This window comes from Sinocyclocheilus grahami, unplaced genomic scaffold, assembly GCF_001515645.1.
Source record: "Sinocyclocheilus grahami isolate Dianchi unplaced genomic scaffold, SAMN03320097.WGS_v1.1 scaffold972.1, whole genome shotgun sequence".
In the NCBI taxonomy this organism is placed as follows: Eukaryota; Metazoa; Chordata; class Actinopteri; order Cypriniformes; family Cyprinidae; genus Sinocyclocheilus; species Sinocyclocheilus grahami.
The window spans coordinates 61,767-86,557 of NW_015506151.1; the positions used below are offsets into that span (position 1 = coordinate 61,767).

Genomic DNA, 24,791 nt, shown 5'->3' on the forward strand with positions numbered 1-24,791 from the left:
AACTTGATGAAGTACTAAAGAAAGCCACACAAAGCACTGCAACTGAACCCAACTCTACAGAGTTATGTGAGGGAATTGAACTTGTCTTTCATAGTTTGTCTCAACTATCAATCTTTAATTGGGAATCGAAAGGATGCTAGAGAGGAGAATGAATACAGTATTAGTTCTTTTGGCTCTGAATATTTGGGCTATACTCAAAGGACACGATAGCAACTGTAACAGATCATTAAAGCAAGAGATGACTCTGAGAAATGCGCTCAAGTGAACTACATTTGGAAAAGGAGGTTGTGACCCTGAAAGAGCTCATATGCTGATACCACTGCTTCTGTTTGTAGGTCAGCCTGTGTATTAAACTGTGCCTTGTTTTCTAGGCCAAAGGAAAGTGAGAATGAAAAATAACCTTTCTCGACTTAAATCCCTTTCCATGGTCCTCTGAAGTGTCTTCGGTGTCCGTATCCGATTCAGTAAGTGAGCGCTTAGGAGGTGCTGGCTGAAGCGGAGTCATGCTGAGGGACAGGCGTAGCTCTGCGGGACGTCTTTCAGGGTACCCACGGACCCCAATAATAAACTTTGCATTGTCCTCAAAGGTGGTTTCCTCTTTAATTGGTAGTTCAGTGCTGGAAACTTCTGGACGCTGTCTGTGCGGGCTTTGGGATGGTGTAGAGATGTTTTCTCCATCATGGATGTTGGCATCAGAAAGAGGCTCCACAAAGGCCTCAGTGACAGAATTCAGAATGCCATAGTGGGAGTCCACTACTGATACAGGTCTGTTATCCTTGGCCCCTCCAGGCTCCGTATTGTCTGAAACCTGAGCCTGGCTTTCATCATTTGTATTGTGAGAAAACTCTGTCCTCCTTATGCAGTCTGACCCACTTTCCAAGCCGCTCTTACCTATAATAAGCAGATCTTCATGAATACCTTTACTCTCTCTTGGCTCATTCTTGAGATCACTTACAGTTCCGTTTAATTCATTGTTCTTTTCCCTTGGATTGTCCACAAAGTTTCCACCTGCTTCTGATTCACTGAAATGTCTTGAGTCTGAATTACAGTCCTTCTCAGTTGAGTTTAAATGGGACAGACTATCGTCACCCTGTTCGCTTGATTCATCCGAGCTCTTCGCCACTGGACCTCCACACATATAACACACTTGATCTTCATCGGGAACCTCAATTTCTGTTTGGCTCCAATTCAAGATAGGTTCTTCTGGCTCCTCAAATACCACGTCCCTCACCTCACTTTCCAAGACAGCTTCTTGGTCCCCATCATGGAGGTCACTGTTCTCGTTGGTTTCAGAATGACCATTCGGAAGGTTTTTGCCTGGTTCCTCTGTTGGTTCTTCAGCCAGATCAGTGCACAGTTTAATATCCTCCTCACTTCCTGATATAGAAACCCTCTCGTATTGAAGAACTGGACATTCGGGCTCACTGTCATCCTCAAATATGAAAGGATTCTCCTTAGGTCCATCCGTCAATTCAACAGTGTCCCTCTGCATGGCTTCTGTATTGGAAGACTCAACATTGTCCTGAAAAGGTTCAGATTCCAGAACTCCACTCACATCTTCATCACCAGTGGAAGTGAATAGACTCTCGTCCTCAGGTTGAGCTGGCATGGCTTCCTTATTATCCTGAAAGTATCCCGAGTCACTTTCCAAACACAAAGAATCATCAGATGATGGCTTGACTTGTTCCTGGTGTTCCAAAGGATTGGTTTCGGTTTGTTGTAAACGTTCTGCATCTGATTTATTCCTCATGTCGTCACTGGGCAAATGATTAGCAGACTGTTCTTCTTTCAGATTTAAGATGTATTTGTAAGCATCGTCCTCATCAGATGGCGCAGTGGATTTGGCATGGAAACTATCCATGGAGCTGAGGGAATAGTTGCCCTCATCTATGAAAAGCTCACGGTCCAAATGACTCTCCGGTTTGTTCTCTGGTGAAAATGGTGACCCTAAATCTGAGGTCACTTCAACAGTACTAGCAGTACTGCTCTCGTTTATTGGATCCTCATTGATCCTGTGGGAGTTAGTAGTCTCGCTAAGTATTTCGCTCCACGAGTCGGGCGAGTTGACAGCAGAATCCGAGAATGAAGGTTGTGGAGAGCTAGTTGTGGACACATCTGCATTCAAGCCCAAGAGTGGCTTGTCATTTGCAGGACTGGGACTTGAACCCACCGACGACTCTTCACTCGTCCAAGGTCTGTCCTCAGGGCTGTGTGAAAGAACTGGGGAGGTGATCTGCTCACGATCTTCAGACACTGAGGAGATGAAGATCTTGGGTGGCGGCTGAACCACGCCTCTTTTGACCATATAAGACTCCCGTTTCCTTTGTACTCCATTCCGAACAGGAGGTTCGTTCATTCGAGCACTGGCTTTATTTCGCTCCAGAATATCTGATGTGTCATCCTGGAGAAAACGATGAAACAAAGCATATTTAGTTAAGATGTACAAGACTTACAGTATATTACCGTGATGTTGTAATTCACTGAAACATTCCTACCTCCTCAATTCCAGGAAAATGCTCCAAAAACTGGGACACATAGGTCATTATGGACTGTTCATCAGGAGGATTCAACATCACATCTGAAGAGTCAAATCACATAATTTTTAGTTCAACTGTGCAAATGCATTTCAATTGCTGAAATAAAACAAAACAAAGCTATGACAAATAAAAGGTAGCAGAGATACATTTTGTTGCATAATTCAGTGGTCCCAAAAGATATTTGGACACGTCAGCCTCACTTGAATATTATAATTTTTTTCTATTATGTAACATAATATCAAAACAAAGGGCTATTTATTTTACATTTAAATGTATTCATTCAGCAGACACTTTCCAAACACTATTTAAAGCAATGAGCAAATGAACACCATGATACGCATTTTATCATAACAGCCAATATTTGCAGTACACAATGCAGAGTTACAGTACTCAAGCTACAGCAGAAATGTAATGCAGAAAAGAAGAGAAAAAATTATATTATATATATTATGTAAATTTAAAATACAATAATTATATTTTAAAGAATGAGAACACAAACTAAACATTTACCAAAAAGAACTTAAGGGTCAGTAAAGTTATGGTCAGTTTTTTTTTTTAAGAGATTATACGCTTATGCAGCAAGGATGCATTAAATTGATCACAAATAATAGTAAAGATATTCATAATGTTACAACAGACTTTTATTATCAACGGATCCTAAAAAAAAAAATACTGATAAAAGAATCCCTACTTTCAAAAACAAAAATATCGTAACGATCCCAAATGGTACTGAATTCATATGTTTGCTAAATATTGCTTTGAAATCAGTTGGTTGAAAGAACGAAGAAAAAAAATAGAATTTAGTTCGGAGAAAAGTTTTAACAATTTGTTTGCAAATGCCACTTTGTTCCAATGACATCTGTACATTTTTATGTGTGATTTCATTGTACATTTTTGGGGCCACTGTAAATCATTCAACACTTTAATATTTACCCTCAGGTTCTAGGAGTCTAGGGATGCCAAGACTGTAGTGTGCTGTTCTGAAGGCTTCCTCAATGTTCTCTCTTGGTGTTCGGAGCAGAGCCCTCCTCATATCCACCAAACTAGTGTCAATGGACTTAATCACAGCAAGGAAAGCCAGACCACTCGTCCAGCTCTTTCCAAAGTCCTGCATAGCAACTCCATATCTGGAAGAACAAAGCAGCAAGCAATGCTTTAAACCAACAACAGTTCCTAAATCTACCAGTCCTAAAAAAATCCCAGTGGTCACTAAAATCTCTTTTACTTTCTAGTACGTCTCTGGACCCATTGCAGGAGGGTCTTGATCACTCTTCCATGACCTCTTGGAGCAATGGTGGGCTTTTTCTCATCTGAGGGCGTGCTGGAGTGGGAAGTGTCTGAATCTGAGCTGGTGGGTATGGATGACAGGCTGGAGGAGGAAGGGAACTGATTCTTAATGTTCCCCGTGAGTTCCTTGATCTGTAATACAAACAGGTCATTACTGAACAAGCAGATGACAAGCATTTACTCAGTGTGGTGGCTTTTCCTATCATCCTGCTAAGTAAACTCCTATCTAAACACTGACTAGACATAGGTGACAAGAAACTTGCTCTGTCTCTAGATAAGACTATACAGGATTAGTGCACATTTAGTGACTCTACACATTTAGAGCACATTAATTAGTGCACAGTAGTGACCCTACTCCAATATTATGTGATTGCCAAGAGATTCAGAAAGTGCATATTCAATCGTTGGTCCAATTAGACCTCATTGTAACCCACAGACACTTAAAACCACATAGAATGATTCTTGAGTTGCTGTTCCACAGTTTAAATCCACTGTTTAACTATTTACCCAATTAAATCCACTTAAATGTGGTCTAATCCAAATGCAAAAGCATCAAGATGTAGAAATAAAGAAACACACATGTAGAAAACAAGATTACGCTACCTGGAAAAACAGTATGATGTTCCATATAAGTCCAAGAACTATGGAGGAATTGCCATCTGCGATATCTGCTGCATCGATGCTGACTAATTTCACCTACAACCAGTAACAGATTTATCACTTTCAGGAAAAGCATTCAGGGTGTTTTATTTGCTTTTCGTAAGGGTGTGAGACTTCAAACGATACTTACGTTTCTTTCTTCCAGAAATGTCAATACTTTGGCGATGTTATTGAGCCTAAAAATACGATGTGAGGATGGCTTAAAGCCATGCAGCTGGAAGGTCAAAGGTCAGCATTATCTTGGTCGTTCATGGGAACAGATGAAGTAATATGATTCAGAAAATCTACTGAAACGATTCTCACCAATTTGCATCCTGAGAGTTCTTCAAGTAGAGCCATCAGAATCTTCCCATCCTGGATATCACGAAACAGATCCCGCACCTCAAGACGAGGGTTGCACTGCACACCAAAAAACACATGCAGTTCAGTATTTAAACTTGGGCAAAATCAAGAAAGATTATATTTCTGTCATATATGTCTAAAAGAAGAGGGCAAAAAATGCAAATTGTGCATTTTTTAAATTAAACATTTGTAAAAATCCAAATAGCAAGTAATAATATATAAAAAAATATTGTTGTCCTAAAAGTCAGAGATCAAATGCTTCTCAGAAAGTTCTCCTGTAAAAAAAAGAAAAATCTCGTACTGTAGTTTCAAAAAGTCAGAGATTTCAATATGAACTAAAATATTCATAAAAGATTCATATATATTCTTAATCTAGGTCAAAACAGTTTTATTTTTAAGAGAAAAAAAGTGAAAGTGAAATTTTAGAAACTAAGATAAAGTTGATACTTAAAACAAAACTGAGAGCTCTGAACAGTAAAGGTTTCCTTCTGGGTAATTTCGTTTCCAGAGTTTGTGATTTAAAACAAGCCAACTCATGTATGTATATTGAGAAAAATCCCACTCTTCTTCAATAATAACATTTCTCAGAAGAATAAAGAGGATATGATGGGAAAACAGTGAAACTGGAGGGTTAAAGGTGAAATTTTCCACCAAAACAGAACAGACAAAGTGTAATTGTTCAATAGTGGGTCGAAGTTTTGAGAAGAAGCCAAAATCGGGGTCACAGAATAGAGTGACATTGTGTATGAAAACAAAGGATTCATCTCGGAGTGTTTTCAGTCAGTATTATGAGACTCTGAAGAATGGCAACACTACAATCTAAGCTGTCTACAACACAAGAAGACCAGCGGAGGGCTGCCAGAGAAAACAAAAGAGCAGGCTTAAACGAGTCACCCTGCTGTTGAGTTCAATGACTAATGCCTCATGCAAATACGTGTGTGTGTGTGTGTTTTGTGTCCGTCTCGCCATTTCTGGTAACTAATAAAAGGAGCAGGAAAAATCTGAGAGTGAAAGTGGGAGAAGGGAGCTTCAGAGGGTAAAATAAAGCTATTTTAACATAATATTTTTATTAATGCAAGTAAAAATAAATAAACTTATGAAGTATCCTAGATTAATTTGTAAAAAATACATATATATATACACACACACATATATATACATATATACAGTGGGTACGGAAAGTATTCAGACCCCCTTAAATTTTTCACTCTTTGTACCCACTGTATATGTATCGGACATGCATAGTAATTAATATGTATAATTTAACATAGAATTTAAAATGTACAAAATGTATTTTATAATGTACAGTATATATAGGTCAAAATCAATTTTTTTGTGACAATTAGGTACATTAATACTTACTTTTGTTGTAATTAACTTTGTTAATAAAACTGTATTTTGCTCCAATTTTATTTTAAAAAATAAGTACAATTATACATTTAAACCACTACCTCCCCTAAACACCAATTCTTCACTGCTGATATTTCTTCCTACAATTCAGGTTAATGTTTCTACTTCATGCACAATTAATGCTAAGAAATTACAATTTCAATTTCCTTAAATGAATAATTCAGCAGAGAGACAGAGGTATACATTTCCTGTTTGTAGTAGGTTACATGCTACAAGCACAAAGAAGGCTTGATCTGTGCACAACGAGGAAAATCTGAACATCTGAAGTCTATAAACTCCTTCTACTAGGTTCATAGGATCCAAATGAATTTTTACTGACCTTCTCTAGATGTAGATTCATCCATCTGGTGAATGTTCTCTTCTGCACCACCTCCCTCTCAACTGGAAGAGAAACAAAAACAACAGCATCACGTCAGTGGAGGTAAATGATGCACAGAGATGAAACGGCAAGAAGTTGTTTCATCTAAAACAGCAGCTCTATGTCATTAATCTCACGTGGCCTGAAGCAATCGCTCACTTGTGAGCACGCCATGGCAACGAAGGCCAAACAGCACACGATCATTACAGTCAATGTTGAATGACAAGTGCTCATAAACGGCAAACCTCCACTGAGCTGTTTTATTTCATGAGCAGCCAGCGGCAACTTGTGCTTGTCTTTGCATTATTACACTAAGAATGCATTGACACTTGTAGAAACATCATTAAAACCCAAATGTTTTACACTATGCTGTAAGTGTAGTGCTGACATGAAGAATAAACATTAACGCACTCTAGCCCAGCATGTATAGCAAGTATACAATAAATCAGTGAGATATACACACACACACACACACACACACACACACACATGTATAATATTTAATATGTATATGTATCATATTTAATATGTATATGTATCGGACATGCATAGTAATTAATATGTATAATTTAACATAGAATTTAAAATGTACAAAATGTATTTTATAATGTACAGTATATATAGGTCAAAATCTATTTTTTTGTGACAATTAGGTACATTAATACTTACTTTTGTTGTAATTAACTTTGTTAATAAAACTGTATTTTGCTCCAATTTTATTTTAAAAAATAAGTACAATTATACATTTAAACCACTACCTCCCCTAAACACCAATTCTTCACTGCTGATATTTCTTCCTACAATTCAGGTTAATGTTTCTACTTCATGCACAATTAATGCTAAGAAATTACAATTTCAATTTCCTTAAATGAATAATTCAGCAGAGAGACAGAGGTATACATTTCCTGTTTGTAGTAGGTTACATGCTACAAGCACAAAGAAGGCTTGATCTGTGCACAACGAGGAAAATCTGAACATCTGAAGTCTATAAACTCCTTCTACTAGGTTCATAGGATCCAAATGAATTTTTACTGACCTTCTCTAGATGTAGATTCATCCATCTGGTGAATGTTCTCTTCTGCACCACCTCCCTCTCAACTGGAAGAGAAACAAAAACAACAGCATCACGTCAGTGGAGGTAAATGATGCACAGAGATGAAACGGCAAGAAAACGCTTCATTTAAAACAGCAGCTCCATGCCATTAATCACACGTAGCCTGAAGCAATCGCTCACTTGTGAGCACGCCATGGCAACGAAGGCCAAACAGCACACGATCATTACAGTCAATGTTGAATGACAAGTGCTCATAAACGGCAAACCTCCACTGAGCTGTTTTATTTCATGAGCAGCCAGCGGCAACTTGTGCTTGTCTTTGCATTATTACACTAAGAATGCATTGACACTTGTAGAAACATCATTAAAACCCAAATGTTTTACACTATGCTGTAAGTGTAGTGCTGACATGAAGAATAACCATTAAAACATATTGGGCAAAGCAAGTGTAGCAAGTATACAATAAATCAGTGACAGCATTATAATATTCACACACTGATTATATTTAATATGCTCACAACATCAAGAAAATGCCTTAAACTTTTCTTATATGGTAAAAATCATAAACTGATTATGGAAATCCCAGATTGACACACCTATATTTTTGCCTTTCACCCCAATTACGTTTTGCATGTAAACTGCTTCATTGCTATTCTGTCTGCTTATTCGTGAAACACAGACAGAACAAATGTGTAAATTGTTCAGAAAATGCTGCTTACATAAATTGTCACAATAACTTCAAATATAACATTTACATTGAGCCTGACTTGCTCCAATTTTTTTGAAAATTGCATAAGCAAAAAACAATTAGCACTGCATTGGAAAATAATAAACACATGCAAATTAATTCTCCAAGCTACAATATATTTTACTTATATATTTACCTTGTGCAAGTTAACATTTAGAAATAGTTGAGCAATGGCAATTACACATAATACTTCATTTAAAAAAAATCATAAATAAATTCTATATATGTATATCTTCATTTGTGGCTCTTGCACTTACTGACAAATATTGAAGTTTTTTTTTCTTTTTAAGGATTCACATTAGTTCTGTAACTGATGCTTTATCTGTATTTTATCCTTCTCATGTTGCCACAGAGAATGATGGGAAATGTAGTTATTATACAAGCTTGTTGCCTCATAAACCAGCTAACCGAGTAGCTGTTTCCGTAGGGTGATCATGTCCTCGTTTTCCCCAGACATGTCCTGCCCGGGATTTCTAAATTGTCTAAAATGTCCAAGTTTGGCTTTGTTTTCCTACTGTTTTCATATTTGCTGAAGATAATGACTGAAAAGTAGTTTGACCAATAGTGTGCAGACATAATCGACCAATCATGGCATGCGAGAAAGTGGGATCTGCAGAGAATTGTCAAAACCATGCAAATACATGTACATATAATGTACGGGGGACTGTAGAGAGCATGTCAATAGGAAAACAAAGCGGAAAACCAGACATTTTAGGCAATTTAGAAATCCCAGCCAGGATATGTCTGGGAAAAAGAGAACGAATGGTGGTCACCCTATTTTCTGTCATTATTCCTCATCAACAGTACAAAAACCATGTATAAAAAAAGTAACTTATGATCTCACCATCTCACTTATGACCAGTAGCAATTTGCTTTCACTGTGAAAAAGTTGATATGGTACCAAGTGGTGACTATTACTTCATGTTTGGGAGGAAAGGACACATGTTTCTTTGGACCTTGTGTACACTCTTCAACATAAAAGACATCTGGCCTAGAGAGATGGTGGCGGTCGGGGGGACTCCCATGAGACTGTGCTTGACTATATGATCCGTCAGGCAGAGCGTCTACACAGTCTACCTCATGATGAGTGGTTTCTTCTCAAGTTTTCTCTTCCTCTGCGGCAGCTCATTTGGATTCTATAGGTGTACTGTACACACACAAGAAACGGGAAGATCCTGATGGGGATATCACTGGAGACATGGCTTTCCTCATTCATTATTCACTGCCAAAACCTAAAAAGGCTCCATTTGCTAGAATCAATAACTGTGGTCCAAATGCCATGATGGAATAATGACCGAACAGTCTAACAGGAAGTCTAGGCATGTCGCCACATACACAGAACTCAACGGCACAATAGTGCACATTCAGAGAGTGGCCAAGTTGAAACCATTTTTTTTGTGACAACATGTGTAATAACACCATAAATACCTCACAGTAGAGTGCTTTCTTAATAGAAATGATTTTGGCAGATAATTCATTATTCAGAATACAAGCCAGTGTTTGGATAATGTGACCCCTGTTAAATGTCTCCTTACATTCAGCTAGTGCTAAATTACGTCAACTAAAATGCTTTATTTTACACGCTTATCTGTGCTTTCCCTGTGACTGCATATCATTCTATATTGACAAAAAATATAGGTGCTACCAAATTAAAATGCATAATGCAAAGTATAATGAAACAACACAGTGTTTTGTAATTTCCTGGCTTCCAAGAGCTGGTTCTTTCTGGTCGGTCCAAATAAACAGTTAATCCTTGCAAAGGATTCTGGTTACTATTGGCTCCTCTTGCATTACCGGTCCCAGTATGACAAACAGTTTCATTCATCTACAGTGCTTTAGCTGTTTTGTCAAGCCCAAAAACAAATGGAGTGTGTTCACACTAATATATGCTACATATGTACATGTGCATCATCCAAACATGTTTGAATGTTTATTTAATTTAATTTATGTACCAAATCAATAATTGTCAATAATTGCTAAATGGTTGATATTAAATTATTGCTGCACTACTTTGACTAAATAAAAAATAAAACGCTCAAAAAAAATCAATAGTTTAAAAGCTACAAAATAATTTAAGTATGACAACATTATAATGTACAGTATGAAAAATAGATAGCTAAATATTACTTTTAGCAGTGTTATTAAATTATTAGTGTTTTTAAAGATTAACTTTAAGTGTTTGATGATGGTAAAGTTAATCTAAATGTAAAAATTGAGGGGAAATGCACATGCACAAATATATATATATAATATCCACCGATACTTATAAATTCAAAAAAATCGATATGGTAACAATACTCCTTAGATTTCTCATCTAGCAGTTTCTGAACACAAGAACATGTCGTGTGTGAACACTCCCTATGATATCAGAAGGCAATACACGTTTGTGTACTACATAAAATCATGCAAAAGATATGAAACTAGATAATGACTTTGATGTTCAATGAAGCAATATTACATTTACAAAACTACAAAAGCAATCCCTTTGTAGAAATCACAAAGAACATGACGGCCTTCATTTCTTTTTTCCTGCCAAAGGAGCTATAAAGCATTTCAGGCCAGGGGCCCCAGCCAAGAACACAGGCCTCACCATCTTTCTGCACAGACCATGTCTGTTTAATGAGGGGGCCGTCTTCCAGCTCCAAAGAGCCAGCGCTCATAAACACAAAAGGCCACTGTCTGGCTGCGCGGGACAGCTTTGAGCTCTCAAGTGTGGCAGACGGGCCTGAACTCTGGCTGTCTGAAGGTTCAAGATGAGCAAAGCTGCAACCTTTCATGAAAATGTCTTCGTTAGCACAGTTAGTTTGTTTTGCTGTGACCAGCAGTTCTGTTTGTGATTCTGTACACATAACAAATTTATGAACACAGCTGATTAATCTGAATTTTTTTTCTTTGATTGACTGAATATTCCATCAGAGATTACAAGGAGCTGCTCTTATTATCATTACTGTAGCAGCAATTTTTAGTGTTAAAAAGTCTAAGTAAAAAAGTAGTTATTTTCATTATGGTAATGACTAATGATTTTTGTATTGTGACATTATTTTCATGACAATTAAGAACATATTGGTATGTTCTTAATTGTCATGAAAATAATGTCACCATGCAAAAATTAATTCAAAAACATTTTCCTTTGTGCAAAAATTCCATTTTTCTTTTTCTTTAGATTTTGTGGAGAATTGTGACCAAAATGCATAAAATTAACAGGCAAAATATGTTTCCATAGGAATGCATTTTTCAACACTTCAGGATGGAGGTTCTCTATGCGCTGTGAAAACAGAACATAACACTGACTGTGACGTTACAGTTGGGATCACTTATAGTTATGCCCCCAACATTTACATATACCCGCCCATGTTCTATGCCAGCCGCCAGTCGAACCTGCACAGCCGAATCATCAGAAGTTCTGCAGGTATTGTGAAGAAACAAGCGAGGATAATAGTGAAAATGGAATTAATCATGGAATTAAGATCATGGAAATAAATGTTATGTTCAAGGCTGTGCGTGGGGATGTGATGTGCAGGGATGGGTTGGTGTCTGTATTCAGAAAGGCACGGAAAACAAATAATGCGCGTTCTAATAAAATAACGTGAGCCACTAAAGGGACATGGTTTATGGCACATAAACAGAGTAAGGAGAGATGATTGAGGATGATGGCGAATGATTTACAGATCCTGAGCACCACTGACAAGCATCTGATCTTGTAAAATGTGTGGTAAGTACTGCCGCTGTAGTTTACACAGAGCATGTGCGATCGCAAATCTCGAAAGTGAAAGTAAAAAGCGTTTGTGCATTCGAATGCAGTTTCAATGCCCCGCATATTAATATGCGGCTCCCTGATGCCCGCATTTTATATAAAATATACAGTATAATTACCCAACAATATAAATGCGAGAGACAGTATTGAAATATAAATTTTCCCTATGTTTCCTTCCTGCTGTGTGAGCTACTGAAATGAGCCGCACTGTGAAACAGCCAATCTGAGCCTAGCTCAACATTGAGCCGCACTGTGAAACACCCAATCAGAGCAGAGCTCAACATTATTATTCATGACCCTTCCAAATAAGGTAAAAACAGTCCATTTCATTCTAGGGACAAATCCTAGGGTTCTAAATGGACATGTAAAACCATTTTTGGAGATTTTTTTGCCCTTACCTAAGCCACATACCTTCTATGTAGATATCAGAGAACAATTTAAAATATTGTATCAATGCTATGGCTTCTTTAATGAATAAACTGACTAATCAATAATGAAACAGTCATTTTCATTATCGTATTTTACAAACTATTTAATCATTTAGTTGTTGCAACCGTAATTAATGTTATTGAATTATGTCAAGGGCTGAATGAATTTATAACAAGACGGCTTCAGAAATATGCTTTGAGTTTTTTTTCATATGCTAAGTATTAGCTGATTTGCAATAATTTTGTTTAACAAAGCAAACTCTGCTCTATTTTCAGTTCCCAGTGAACGGCTCCTACATGTTCCCACATATCTCTTAATATTACATGACAGACGCATTTTTATTTTGCCACATTTATATTTAAGTTTGCATTTTGAGATCCACAGAAGTTGACTTCATAGGACAAGTAGCTTTATGTTACAATGACTGTACAAGCTCTTCAAAATAACAGTTCACAGTAAATCAATCAAGAAACAAAGCTAAAAACTAAAATCAGAAAACTGGATATGTCCATGAAAGCAATGCTTTGTCCAAACAGAGCAACATAATTTTTCTATTTTGAATATATATATAATTATCTCTCAAAATGCTCAGATTGATATAAATATTATGTGAATTAAACGCAAGCAATTCAGATAAAGTAACTAACAAAATCACTTAAGTCTCAGTGACCAGATTCATTATGGTTCAGGACTCTTTACTTCCAGTCTGTCTTGACCTGATAAATACATAGAGACTCAGAATCATGTGACTCTTATTTGCTTAACATGCAAAGAATGGGTTTGGCAAGTGAGATATCATCCAGCAGGAAACCAACCACTCTTGTTATTAGGAGACACTGAATTTTAAACAGGAAAGTTTCATATGGGACGAGAGGGGCATAAAATGGAAACCACCAGTCAATTAGGTAGTCTCCTCATGAAAAGGGTTTCCAAAAGCACAACATAAGAATTTGATTTATGCTGCAAGCAAGGATGATCAGCTGATTGGCTGGTGCAGGATCCCAAAAGTATGCAATTATAAATCTGTTCTATAAAAAGCTGTTGAAGAGTCAGAAGTTAACAACTCTATATGCTGGGTTACAATGAAGCACTGTCAGAAAAACAAGCATAGTTATAGCATAGTTATAAATGCTACTGTATCACATTTTGCCAGCTACTGTACATAGATAGCGTTTGCTTGAATTTGCTTATTTGGGTAGGCTGACAAATTAATGGCCTATAGGCATATTAAAAAAATTACCGTATTGGCCCGAATATAAGACGACCCCCCTTTTTCCAGATGTACCTTTTTCAAATCTAGTTTTTTCTCAGTAAAATACATTTTGTCTTCAATTATTTTCATATTGCATATTTTTCCTATTTTAATTTTTGTTTTGAAAGTATGGTAAAAACTGGTAAAATGTACCAACAATCACATTTAAAAATATACACTTTTTGATATACCATAAAAAAAAAACATGAATTAGGACATTTAGGCTATCCATCTAATAGTAGCCTAACAAAATCTTATTAACCGTAGAAGTTAAATCTTACTGTAGTCTTCAAATCTGGGTACTGTCTTACGTTTTAAAATCACAAAGGGAGTTTGGATCAATCAGGCTAACGTGACAGTCACGACTCATGCAGCTGTAAGGTTTTCTTATTCTTTTGTTTTTACTCACGATCTTTACAACACGCATAACATTACGAATTTCATGGCACACTCGTTTTATGCGTAAGTCTAGACCCTGAATATAAGACGACCGCGTTTTTTCAGATGTATTTCCAACAAAAAACATCGTCTTATATTCGGGTCAATACGGTAAAAATGCAATTACAATAAGAATCTACTTCTTACCTTTTTTTTTTTTTTTCCTTCAAAAACACAAAATATAAGTCCACTTGCTTGATCGTAATGTCCCCACACTGAAAGCTTCATAATATTTAATTAATTCCATTCAAAATCTGATAGAACTATGATTAGGTGGGCCTGAGTGTAATCTGGGTAGGCATTAGATCATTATACTACACAAAAGAAATGTATTAAATGTAAATACTACCATTTGAAATGCATTTATGGCTTTTCATATACAAGTTAAAGGGTCAAAAACTCTACTGTGTTCATTTAAAAGATGGCATACAGGATAATGTCACAGAGTCATGCTTCAGTTTTTCTAAAACTCTGAAAGCAGCCATTGTGAGCATGTCAATGTTTTCCATGGTCTAAATAAATACATTTAGACACGCTTGGTTCTTCTGTCTCAATCCTCTGTGGGCTACAATTGCTGCAAAGAGAGCTGCTGCTTGTGTACTTTATATGCCACACTACATGCCATGTGTTCAGGTCACATTTCATGCCAATAAGACACATTTTGCATGAACAAAGTTTATTTTCAGAACTGTTAAAGAGTTTTTGCATTGTAACATTCTTCTCATGCTAATTAAACAGATTTTTCTCGCAAATTCTCATTCAAATGCTCATAAAACAAGTGTTTCTCATTAGAAAACATTATTCTCATTAGATTATCTTTACTGTAGCAGCAATTTTTTACGTAAAACAATAAAAATAGTAAATAAAATTAAATAAATCGTTTTGTGAGATTCACCCATAAAAATGAATCCAATGTTAATTGAAATATGAAGCATTTCACAGCATGAAAGAAGTTCATTTTTTTAAGTGAATTTACATGCTTAAAAAATGGGATCAAATGTCACAATTACATTTGTTTCAGAGGCTTAAGGACTTCAGAGTGTAAATCGCACTTTTCAAACATCAAATGAATCGTACGTCTGTCCCTAGACTGGGAATGAGGTAACTAGTCAGGCTGTGCAACGGCAAGAGAAAACAGCTCACCTCTGATCACAGATGTGCAGAATGTATAAACAGACGAAGAGAAAGAAATATTTAACGTTGGTGGGTGAACGAAGAAATGTACAAAACATTCAAAAATCTGTTCGCTGATATTTTCACAGCATATATGTTTATAACACGAAATATTAGCGTTTAGCTCTGAATATCAGCAGAAGAGGTGTTATTGTTGGACAATGGCTGTTATCTGTCAGCCGAAAGAGTTTAATTAATTCTTTCACAAAATCCCAACTCTACTTGACCCCAAGAAACTCTTATGCAAGAGCAATTAGAGCCTTTTTCTCTCCCCAAGCAAGTTTCAGTGAACAATGTAAAACTGACACTTTTGCAAAGCTGCCATGGAGAAATCTCTGACTCTTGACGATTTTTTGTATCATGAGGACCAAACCATAGCAGAGGCCCTGAGCTTTTATGCAACTCATTGATGATCCAACAATATTCTGTTTAAGAGACAAAGGATGGGTGTGTTGTTATGATGAACAATACCATTCATTTACTTCCAAGACATTACACCATATATTTGCTTTTGAATAAGACTTTTTATCATCTTTCTATCATGACGACTGGCCAATCACGAAAACTAGGCTCTTTTAGACTATGAGTCTACTTATAAAACTGACAGAGCCAGCACAGGTTTTACAACATTGATGCTATTCATCACTACTGGGCTGTGTCAGCAGTCAGAAACACCTGCAACGAATAAAATAGCTTTCTTGATGTTCTCATTACTTAAAAAAGAAAAAATAGGCTATGTTCCTAAAATATAGTTCGGCAACTATCAGAAGGTACATATTAAAAATAGTGGTTCAACGGATCACAAATCTCACGGTTCGGATCACATTACGGTTTTTGAATCTTATTAACCGTAGAAGTTAAATCTTACTGTAGTCTTCAAATCTGGGTACTGTCTTACGTTTTAAAATCACAAAGGGAGTTTGGTCCCATCAGGCTAACGTGACAGTCACGACTCATGCAGCTGTAAGGTTTTCTTATTCTTTTGTTTTTACTCACGATCTTTACAACACGCATAACATTACGAATTTCATGGCACACTCGTTTTATGCGTAAGTCTAGACCCTGAATATAAGACGACCGCGTTTTTTCAGATTTATTTCCAAAAAAAAACATCTTCTTATATTCGGGTCAAAACGGTAAAAATGCAATTACAAAAAGAATCTTCTTTTTACCTTTTTTTTTTTTTTTTCCTTCAAAAACACAAAATATAAGTCCACTTGCTTGATCGTAATGTCCCCACACTGAAAGCTTCATAATATTTAATTAATTCCATTCAAAATCTGATAGAACTATGATTAGGTGGGCCTGAGTGTAATCTGGGTAGGCATTAGATCATTATACTACACAAAAGAAATGTATTAAATGTAAATACTACCATTTGAAATGCATTTATGGCTTTTCATATACAAGTTAAAGGGTCAAAAACTCTACTGTGTTCATTTAAAAGATGGCATACAGGATAATGTCACAGAGTCATGCTTCAGTTTTTCTAAAACTCTGAAAGCAGCCATTGTGAGCATGTCAATGTTTTCCATGGTCTAAATAAATACATTTAGACACGCTTGGTTCTTCTGTCTCAATCCTCTGTGGGCTACAATTGCTGCAAAGAGAGCTGCTGCTTGTGTACTTTATATGCCACACTACATGCCATGTGTTCAGGTCACATTTCATGCCAATAAGACACATTTTGCATGAACAAAGTTTATTTTCAGAACTGTTAAAGAGTTTTTGCATTGTAACATTCTTCTCATGCTAATTAAACAGATTTTTCTCGCAAATTCTCATTCAAATGCTCATAAAACAAGTGTTTCTCATTAGAAAACATTATTCTCATTAGATTATCTTTACTGTAGCAGCAATTTTTTACGTAAAACAATAAAAATAGTAAATAAAATTAAATAAATCGTTTTGTGAGATTCACCCATAAAAATGAATCCAATGTTAATTGAAATATGAAGCATTTCACAGCATGAAAGAAGTTAATTTTTTTAAGTGAATTTACATGCTTAAAAAATGGGATCAAATGTCACAATTACATTTGTTTCAGAGGCTTAAGGACTTCAGAGTGTAAATCGCACTTTTCAAACATCAAATGAATCGTACGTCTGTCCCTAGACTGGGAATGAGGTAACTAGTCAGGCTGTGCAACGGCAAGAGAAAACAGCTCACCTCTGATCACAGATGTGCAGAATGTATAAACAGACGAAGAGAAAGAAATATTTAACGTTGGTGGGTGAACGAAGAAATGTACAAAACATATTCAAAAATCTGTTCGCTGATATTTTCACAGCATATATGTTTATAACACAAAATATTAGCGTTTAGCTCTGAATATCAGCAGAAGAGGTGTTATTGTTGGACAATGGCTGTTATCTGTCAGCCGAAAGAGTTTAATTAATTCTTTCACAAAATCCCAACTCTACTTGACCCCAAGAAACTCTTATGCAAGAGCAATTAGAGCCTTTTTCTCTCCCCAAGCAAGTTTCAGTGAACAATGTAAAACTGACACTTTTGCAAAGCTGCCATGGAGAAATCTCTGACTCTTGACGATTTTTTGTATCATGAGGACCAAACCATAGCAGAGGCCCTGAGCTTTTATGCAACTCATTGATGATCCAACAATATTCTGTTTAAGAGACAAAGGATGGGTGTGTTGTTATGATGAACAATACCATTCATTTACTTCCAAGACATTACACCATATATTTGCTTTTGAATAAGACTTTTTATCATCTTTCTATCATGACGACTGGCCAATCACGAAAACTAGGCTCTTTTAGACTATGAGTCTACTTATAAAACTGACAGAGCCAGCACAGGTTTTACAACATTGATGCTATTCATCACTACTGGGCTGTGTCAGCAGTCAGAAACACCTGCAACGAATAAAATAGCTTTCTTGATGTTCTCATTACTTAAAAAAGAAAAAATAGGCTATGTTCCTAAAATATAGTTCGGCAACTATCAGAAGGTACATATTAAAAATAGTGGTTCAACGGATCACAAATCTCACGGTTCGGATCACATTACGGTTTTTGACCCACGGATCGGATCATTTTTCGGATCAGCAAGAAAAGAAAAATATTTCAATTTAACTTGCTTTCCATTTATTACTTAAAGCGAAGTACTTCTTTGATACCACAGCAAATACTACTAGATTAACTAAGAAAGTTTAAACATGATTAAAGAGACAAGAGAACAGCCAGAAAAAATCAGAACAAATACACAAATTACAAGCATAGATAAATACAACAGAATATATTACAAATAAAATAAGGTTGGTAGTATTCAAATTAGGGAAATAGCACTGCATAGTGTTCACTGTATAAATTAAATATAGATTTTTATCGCAGCTGTTTTGTTGTTTGATGATCATTAAAGGGATCGTTCACCCAAAAATGAAAATTTGATGTTTATCTGCTTACCCCCAGGGCATCCAAGATGTAGGTGACTTTGTTTCTTCAGTAGAACACATTTGATGATTTTTTAACTTTAACCGTTGCAGTCTATCAGTCGTATAATGCATGGCAATGGTAACAAAATCTATGAGAGTAAAAAAAACATGCACAGACAAATCCAAATTAAACCCTGCGGCTCATGACGACACATTGATGTCCTAAGACACGAAACGATCGGTTTGTGCGAGAAACCAAACAGTATTTATATCATATTTTACCTCTAATACACCACTATGTCCAACTGTCTTTGGGCGCGTGCACGGCATCCGGTGCGTGAGGAGGTGTGTACGCGCTCACCTCTGTTCTTCAATGTTCAATGTAACTCTATAAGATTATTTTGTTTTATCATCTAAAAATCATCTAAGTATGATCATTTAAGCTGCATAATTGGAAGCATGATTCATGGATTTCCTTGGCAATAATAAAATACACACTGTTTGCTAGGCCTCTGTTTCCATGACACAATCAATATGAAAGCCTAAACTGATGCAGACTATAACATCCCATAAGCAAAGCATGAATTATCTATTTTGAGATTTGCCAGTAACTGTCTTGGAAACTATAGAGTTAACAAAGCTTACATAATTTCTCAGCTGCAGAGGTTTCTAGCACTCAGCAGCATCCTCCTTACATGCAGCCTATGTCAGGCAGGCGAGTCGCTCATGCGTGCTGGAGAAAGTGCCGCTAAATATAGATAATGGTACACCTACAGTATGGCTCTCCTTCACCGATCCTCCTTCTCTAGATGTCCAGAGACAAACAGAATCCATAAGATCTAAAAAAGGAGGATTGTGGGAAATGGCAGTGATATTTCAAGGTTTCTGAGGTCCTTTAATACACTAAAATAACTCTTATCTGAGACTCTTCAAGTAACTCCAAGGAAATATGTTTGAAGATATTTCAAAAAGTACAGTGAATGGTGCATTATATTGTATGCATTCCCATCAGAAAATACATATGAATACTGGGTACTTTTGAAGGGTTAGTTTAGTTCTTCCAAAAATGAAAAGTCTGTCATCATTTATTCACCCTCAAGTCATTCCGAACCTGCACAACTTTCTTCTGTAGGACACAAAAAGCTGATATTTGATACAACAAATACTGAGTTAATGATGACTGAATTTTCATTTTTGAGTGAACTATCCCTTGAACCAAACAACATGCCAAACAACAAGGATGAACTACTTAGATTTCATCATGTTTCATGCATAAACAGGGAACAGAAGAGAGGACTTTAAAGTGAGTTATCAGAGTTGCTGCAGCTGCCTGAGGAAAATTACAGATAAAAACAGGGGAATAACGGAAAAGACAGGAAGATACTGTCCTGATTTCCAGATGTTTCTGCAAACTCATACCAAAGACTTCTACCCTACGGTCAACTCCTCTTGAAAAGCCTTCTAATGTATAACAGCGCTTCCCCCCCCCCCCCCCAAAAAAAGTGTCTACCCTGCAAGTGTGCATGTGAAGCAGGGAGGGAGGGGGTACTTCAGTCATTTCTCATTCAACACTTCATATGAAAATCTGTCCTGCTTGACAACTCCAAAACAATTTCGCCCAGAGAGAGCCCAGTATAGTCGCACTGATCTCTACTTTATTGCACTTTTTTTTTTACCCTAGCGCACACTGGCTTTGGTTCAGCACTTCAGAACGCTTCAGCAGATGTGGGACTCTTATAGGTACTGAATACTGCCATCATCAACGGCGCTCTGCTTCATGGCAAGTGGTTTTGTTTTATCACAGTTTTAGAAGATTCGTAGACCTTTACTTTATGATAAAAAGTACTTCCAGACCAAATCCAAACCCTGAATACAAACATATGCCTTCTTATGGCGCTTTTCCACTGCATGGTACGGCACGGTATGGCTTCAGTACCGTACCGTTACCAAAACGTGACGTGTAAACTCAGCCAGCGAAGGATCGATGTCAGGCAGGCGGGACATAGACATAGACATAGACAACTGTTTTGAACGAGCGCAACTTTTTTTAACAACCAAAAAGTGGCTGTTTCGCTGTCTGTTGAGGAAATACAGACGTTCCTCTCGTTGATAGCAGAGGAGCGGATCCAGCAAGAGCTTGATGGGGCAACGCCGGAATGAAAATGTTTTTCAGGAGTCGCGGCAGTAGAGGCGGTGCAACTATAACGACATGTGAATAATCCCGCCCACTCTAAAGCGGTACTAAACTGCAGTGGAAACGCAAACCGAGCCGAGCCGAGCCGCTCCGTGCCGTACTGAGCCGTGCTGAGCCAAGTCGTACCACGCAGTGGAAAAGCGCCATTAGAAGCATACGCTTTGGTTTTTCCTACTTTATTCAGTCTACACTAAAAAAAAAAAGATGATGATTTATAAACAATTTTCACTCAGAAAAACAGCAAGTAACATTAAACATGAAATGTTGAAGTAGACAGACTGAAATAGTATTTTCTTGAAAACATACTCCAATAATCTTTGTTTTATTTACAACTTTGAAGGAATGAGCCATTATTGGCCAATAATGATAACCGATAATCAACAGTTTGTTATGGCCAATATAACAACAGTTTTACTTTTTATGCTGGAGCAACTGCTAAATGGCAACTGGTTTATTAAAAATTAGAAAATTTAAATTAGGGACAATATAATGCATGTTTGTTATCTAACCAACTCTTAAACCTTACGTTTTTTTTCAATTTGCTGACAAATAAGAAGATTTCAGTTTCATAATTTGAAAATTTGATGACTATAATCATAACAGTAATCTATAAAAACATATGTAGCCTATCTGTTTGTATGTTCTATTTACATATCATGCCTTTTTTGATAAAGGCATCAACTAGTAGAATAAAGGAAGAATATTTGTTTCACTTGCATATCACGATGAACAGATCTCAAAATAATCCTCAATTGTAATACAATAGCAAAAACAGCAAATATCCCACAATGATAAGCTGTAACTCTACTATCTGTATTAATAATAATAATTTAATTTCACAAGTTACCACCAAATAATGTATCAGCCACTGATATTTTTTGCACTTCTAATTTGCAGAGGAGATAACATGAGGTAAGGAGCGGGTGTGTGAATGTGTGATATGAATTTAGCCTCCTTTTCAAAACAAATCGACGGCAGACATGCACTGAGATGAGTCTGCATCCCAATTATCTGGAAAGCACTCAAAGGCCTGACTGTGGGAACACTGCACTGAAATTCCAGTGGTCCAATGCAGAGGGTATTGCTCTTTCAATGAAGAGAATCGGCTTCCAGCATCTGTCTTCTGCAGTGCTTCTTTTATATTCTACAGTAATTTCTCTGCCACTAAAACCCTATACAGGCCACATTACAACCTAAATCCTTATTGCAGTGAACAGCACTAGGCCACAGGAGCAGAGGGCTTCCATTCAATCTGAAAGTTCATCAGAGAGCTACTTTACAGGCCCTAATGTTCATTCTCTCCCTACTTGACATGTTTTTAGACATGCAACCTGCAATACTAAACACATAAAAACAGCCCTGAAATGCCACCGGCCAACACTGAGTAGCGATTAACAGTGCACATTAAAGTAATTGATGGCAAAGCCGAGAACATGCACAATCAGTGATGTGTAAAACTCCTGCTCATTAAATCAATTCTTTCCAGGGTAATGATTTATTCTTGTTTATGCGTCAAACAAGTGGGCCAGACGCTGCTTTGCAGGTGAATACATGCAGTATATATTCAGATAACTGTTGCTTCCCTTCTCTAAAAAGTTGTTTATGAAAATTTAAAAGACTGATATTCCAGTGATTCACAACAAACAATTTAGGTTTTTAACAGTTGTTCGAACTCTCAAAATTACAGGGTTATAACCATCAGCTCTAACCATCAAGTTACTAATCATACAAAGTACTGAATAGAAGTACACTTATGGCAAGCTGCTGTAACATTTATTTCTTAAAACTAACTAGTATCTATGTTAATTGTGCTTATTGTATAAACTTATTTATTAATAGTAAATTATCCAGTAGCATCTCACTAGTGTCTAAAGTCTGTGCTCAAATACTGACTAGTTGATGGGTTGCCTGAACAAAAGTTGACTAATATCTGTCCTAATAGGGTATATGTCGAACATCACCTGACCAAACCCGGAAAACAGGTCTCATTGCTTCCGCTTTTCGGAGAACGTGTTAACAGCCGTATTAAATAATAGCGATATCTATGGACTTTTAAGATAATCGGTTAAACTAGCTAGCTGTTTTTATTGTTGACGTTTTATTAAATTTTTATATCTAAATGTGAAAAGAATAAAATTAAAAAAAACTTTTAGATATCAGTCCGCATATGTGATGGACATTGGTATCTACATAGATATCTACTTTGAAGGCATCTTGAGTAAAACTGCTTCATATTTAACTAAGCATATGCAAAACGCTTGAACCAAAAAGCGACGAGACCCGGTTAACAGAATACGGAAATCTGTTGCGCATAACCCCTATTCAAAGTCAAATAGGTTTCGGTATATTAAAATATTAACAAGTCATCGCAAAAACTCAAAACTCATGGTGAGATGCTCAAAAAATCTAAACATGACAACTCTGTTGCATTGGCAATGGCCTCTGTTGCTAGTGTTACTAGAAATCACCAGCTGTCATAGAAATGAATATAAATGTAAACCGCTGTCTATGTAAACAACCCAAAACTAAACTTATTTTAAAAAAAAAAAAATTACTTAAACTAGTTCATCTCACTGTTTCACTATCATCATGACCAATTCCTTGTATGTAAATACTGAACAGTTACTGAATATATAGGCTAATAGTCACTATTGCACAAATGATTGTTACTTAGAAAAGAGGTACGAGTAACAAAAACATTTAATGAACGCATGTTAAAATGGCTTGCCATAATGGAACACTAAAGCGCAACACTGTTAAACCTCGCCGGCCGGTACATTGTTAAATGTAAATGTATCGTTTCTTTATAACGAAACGTGACTGGAGACATCGAATCGACTCCAGTTACTTCCTATACAAATGTTAGTGCTCATGAAATATTTATCCTCTTTTACCCATCCCATGCCTCCAGCACTCTTACCTTGCAGATTCTGCACTCGGATGTCGCTGATCTGCCCGATCAATTCCTCCCGTTCAAACCAATCATCCCATTCGTGTCCCGCCATCTGGATCAAGCAGAGAGTCGCTCGTTTTATGAAGCTCCCGTCCCGTGATGTCGGTCGATTTCTCTCTTATAAAGTGGCGGGTGGCCAGGCGGTGGCCATGAGTGGAGTTTGTGGGGGTTTCAGGGGTCTAGATCCGATCCGAAGAGATGCTGGTGGTCGGCTCCCGCATTGCTCCAGTAAAGTTACTTTGATTCCTCGTGACGCACAGAAAAGTCTCTCCAGCGCAGCTTGGAGAAGGAAGATGAGAGGGAAATGTGCGAGGAAAAACCACCTGGTTAATGTTTGCAGGATTCTCTGAGCACGCCCACACTACCTCTGCTACTCTGATGACGGGGCTGTCTCTCGCTCTCGTTTGATTCGTGAACGAATCATTGATTTGAACTGATTCTTTTTCAGTCGAATCGATTGGCAAAGCGAAGCCGGTTTACGTTATTAAATGATAGTATATGATTTACCTATTCATTCTCATTGGCCTGGTTTCACAGACAGGGTTTAGTTTAAGTCAGGATTAGGCCTTAATTCAATTAAATCATTTAAGTAGTTTTTATAAACGTGCCTTAGAAAAAAAAACATTACTGGGGTGCATAGACAAATGCAAAAAATGGCACTGACATATTTTTAAGATATGCTTTTTCAAAGCTTTTTCGTAGTTATGAGTATATCATCATCAGTGTTGGGGAAAGTTACTTGTAAAAGTAATGCATTACAATATTGCGTTACTCCCTAAAAAAAGTAACTAATTACGTTACTTAGTTA

General features: G+C 36.8%; 1 protein-coding gene across 1 annotated transcript in view; it reads right to left on the reverse strand.

The window, feature by feature from the left end:
* clmna (calmin a) overlaps positions 1-24,369 on the reverse strand; it is a 28,819-nt gene extending 4,450 nt beyond the window's left edge. Inside the window, exons 1-9 of the mRNA XM_016250111.1 lie at positions 23,951-24,369; positions 7,631-7,692; positions 4,788-4,883; positions 4,615-4,698; positions 4,428-4,520; positions 3,763-3,956; positions 3,471-3,664; positions 2,496-2,578; positions 401-2,401 (exon numbers count right to left, since the gene is read on the reverse strand). Of these exons, the coding sequence (XP_016105597.1) occupies positions 401-2,401; positions 2,496-2,578; positions 3,471-3,664; positions 3,763-3,956; positions 4,428-4,520; positions 4,615-4,698; positions 4,788-4,883; positions 7,631-7,692; positions 23,951-24,035 (2,892 nt within the window). The 5' untranslated portion in view covers positions 24,036-24,369. The remainder of the gene's footprint in view (positions 1-400; positions 2,402-2,495; positions 2,579-3,470; positions 3,665-3,762; positions 3,957-4,427; positions 4,521-4,614; positions 4,699-4,787; positions 4,884-7,630; positions 7,693-23,950) is intronic.
* Between the last annotated feature and the right edge of the window lie 422 nt (positions 24,370-24,791).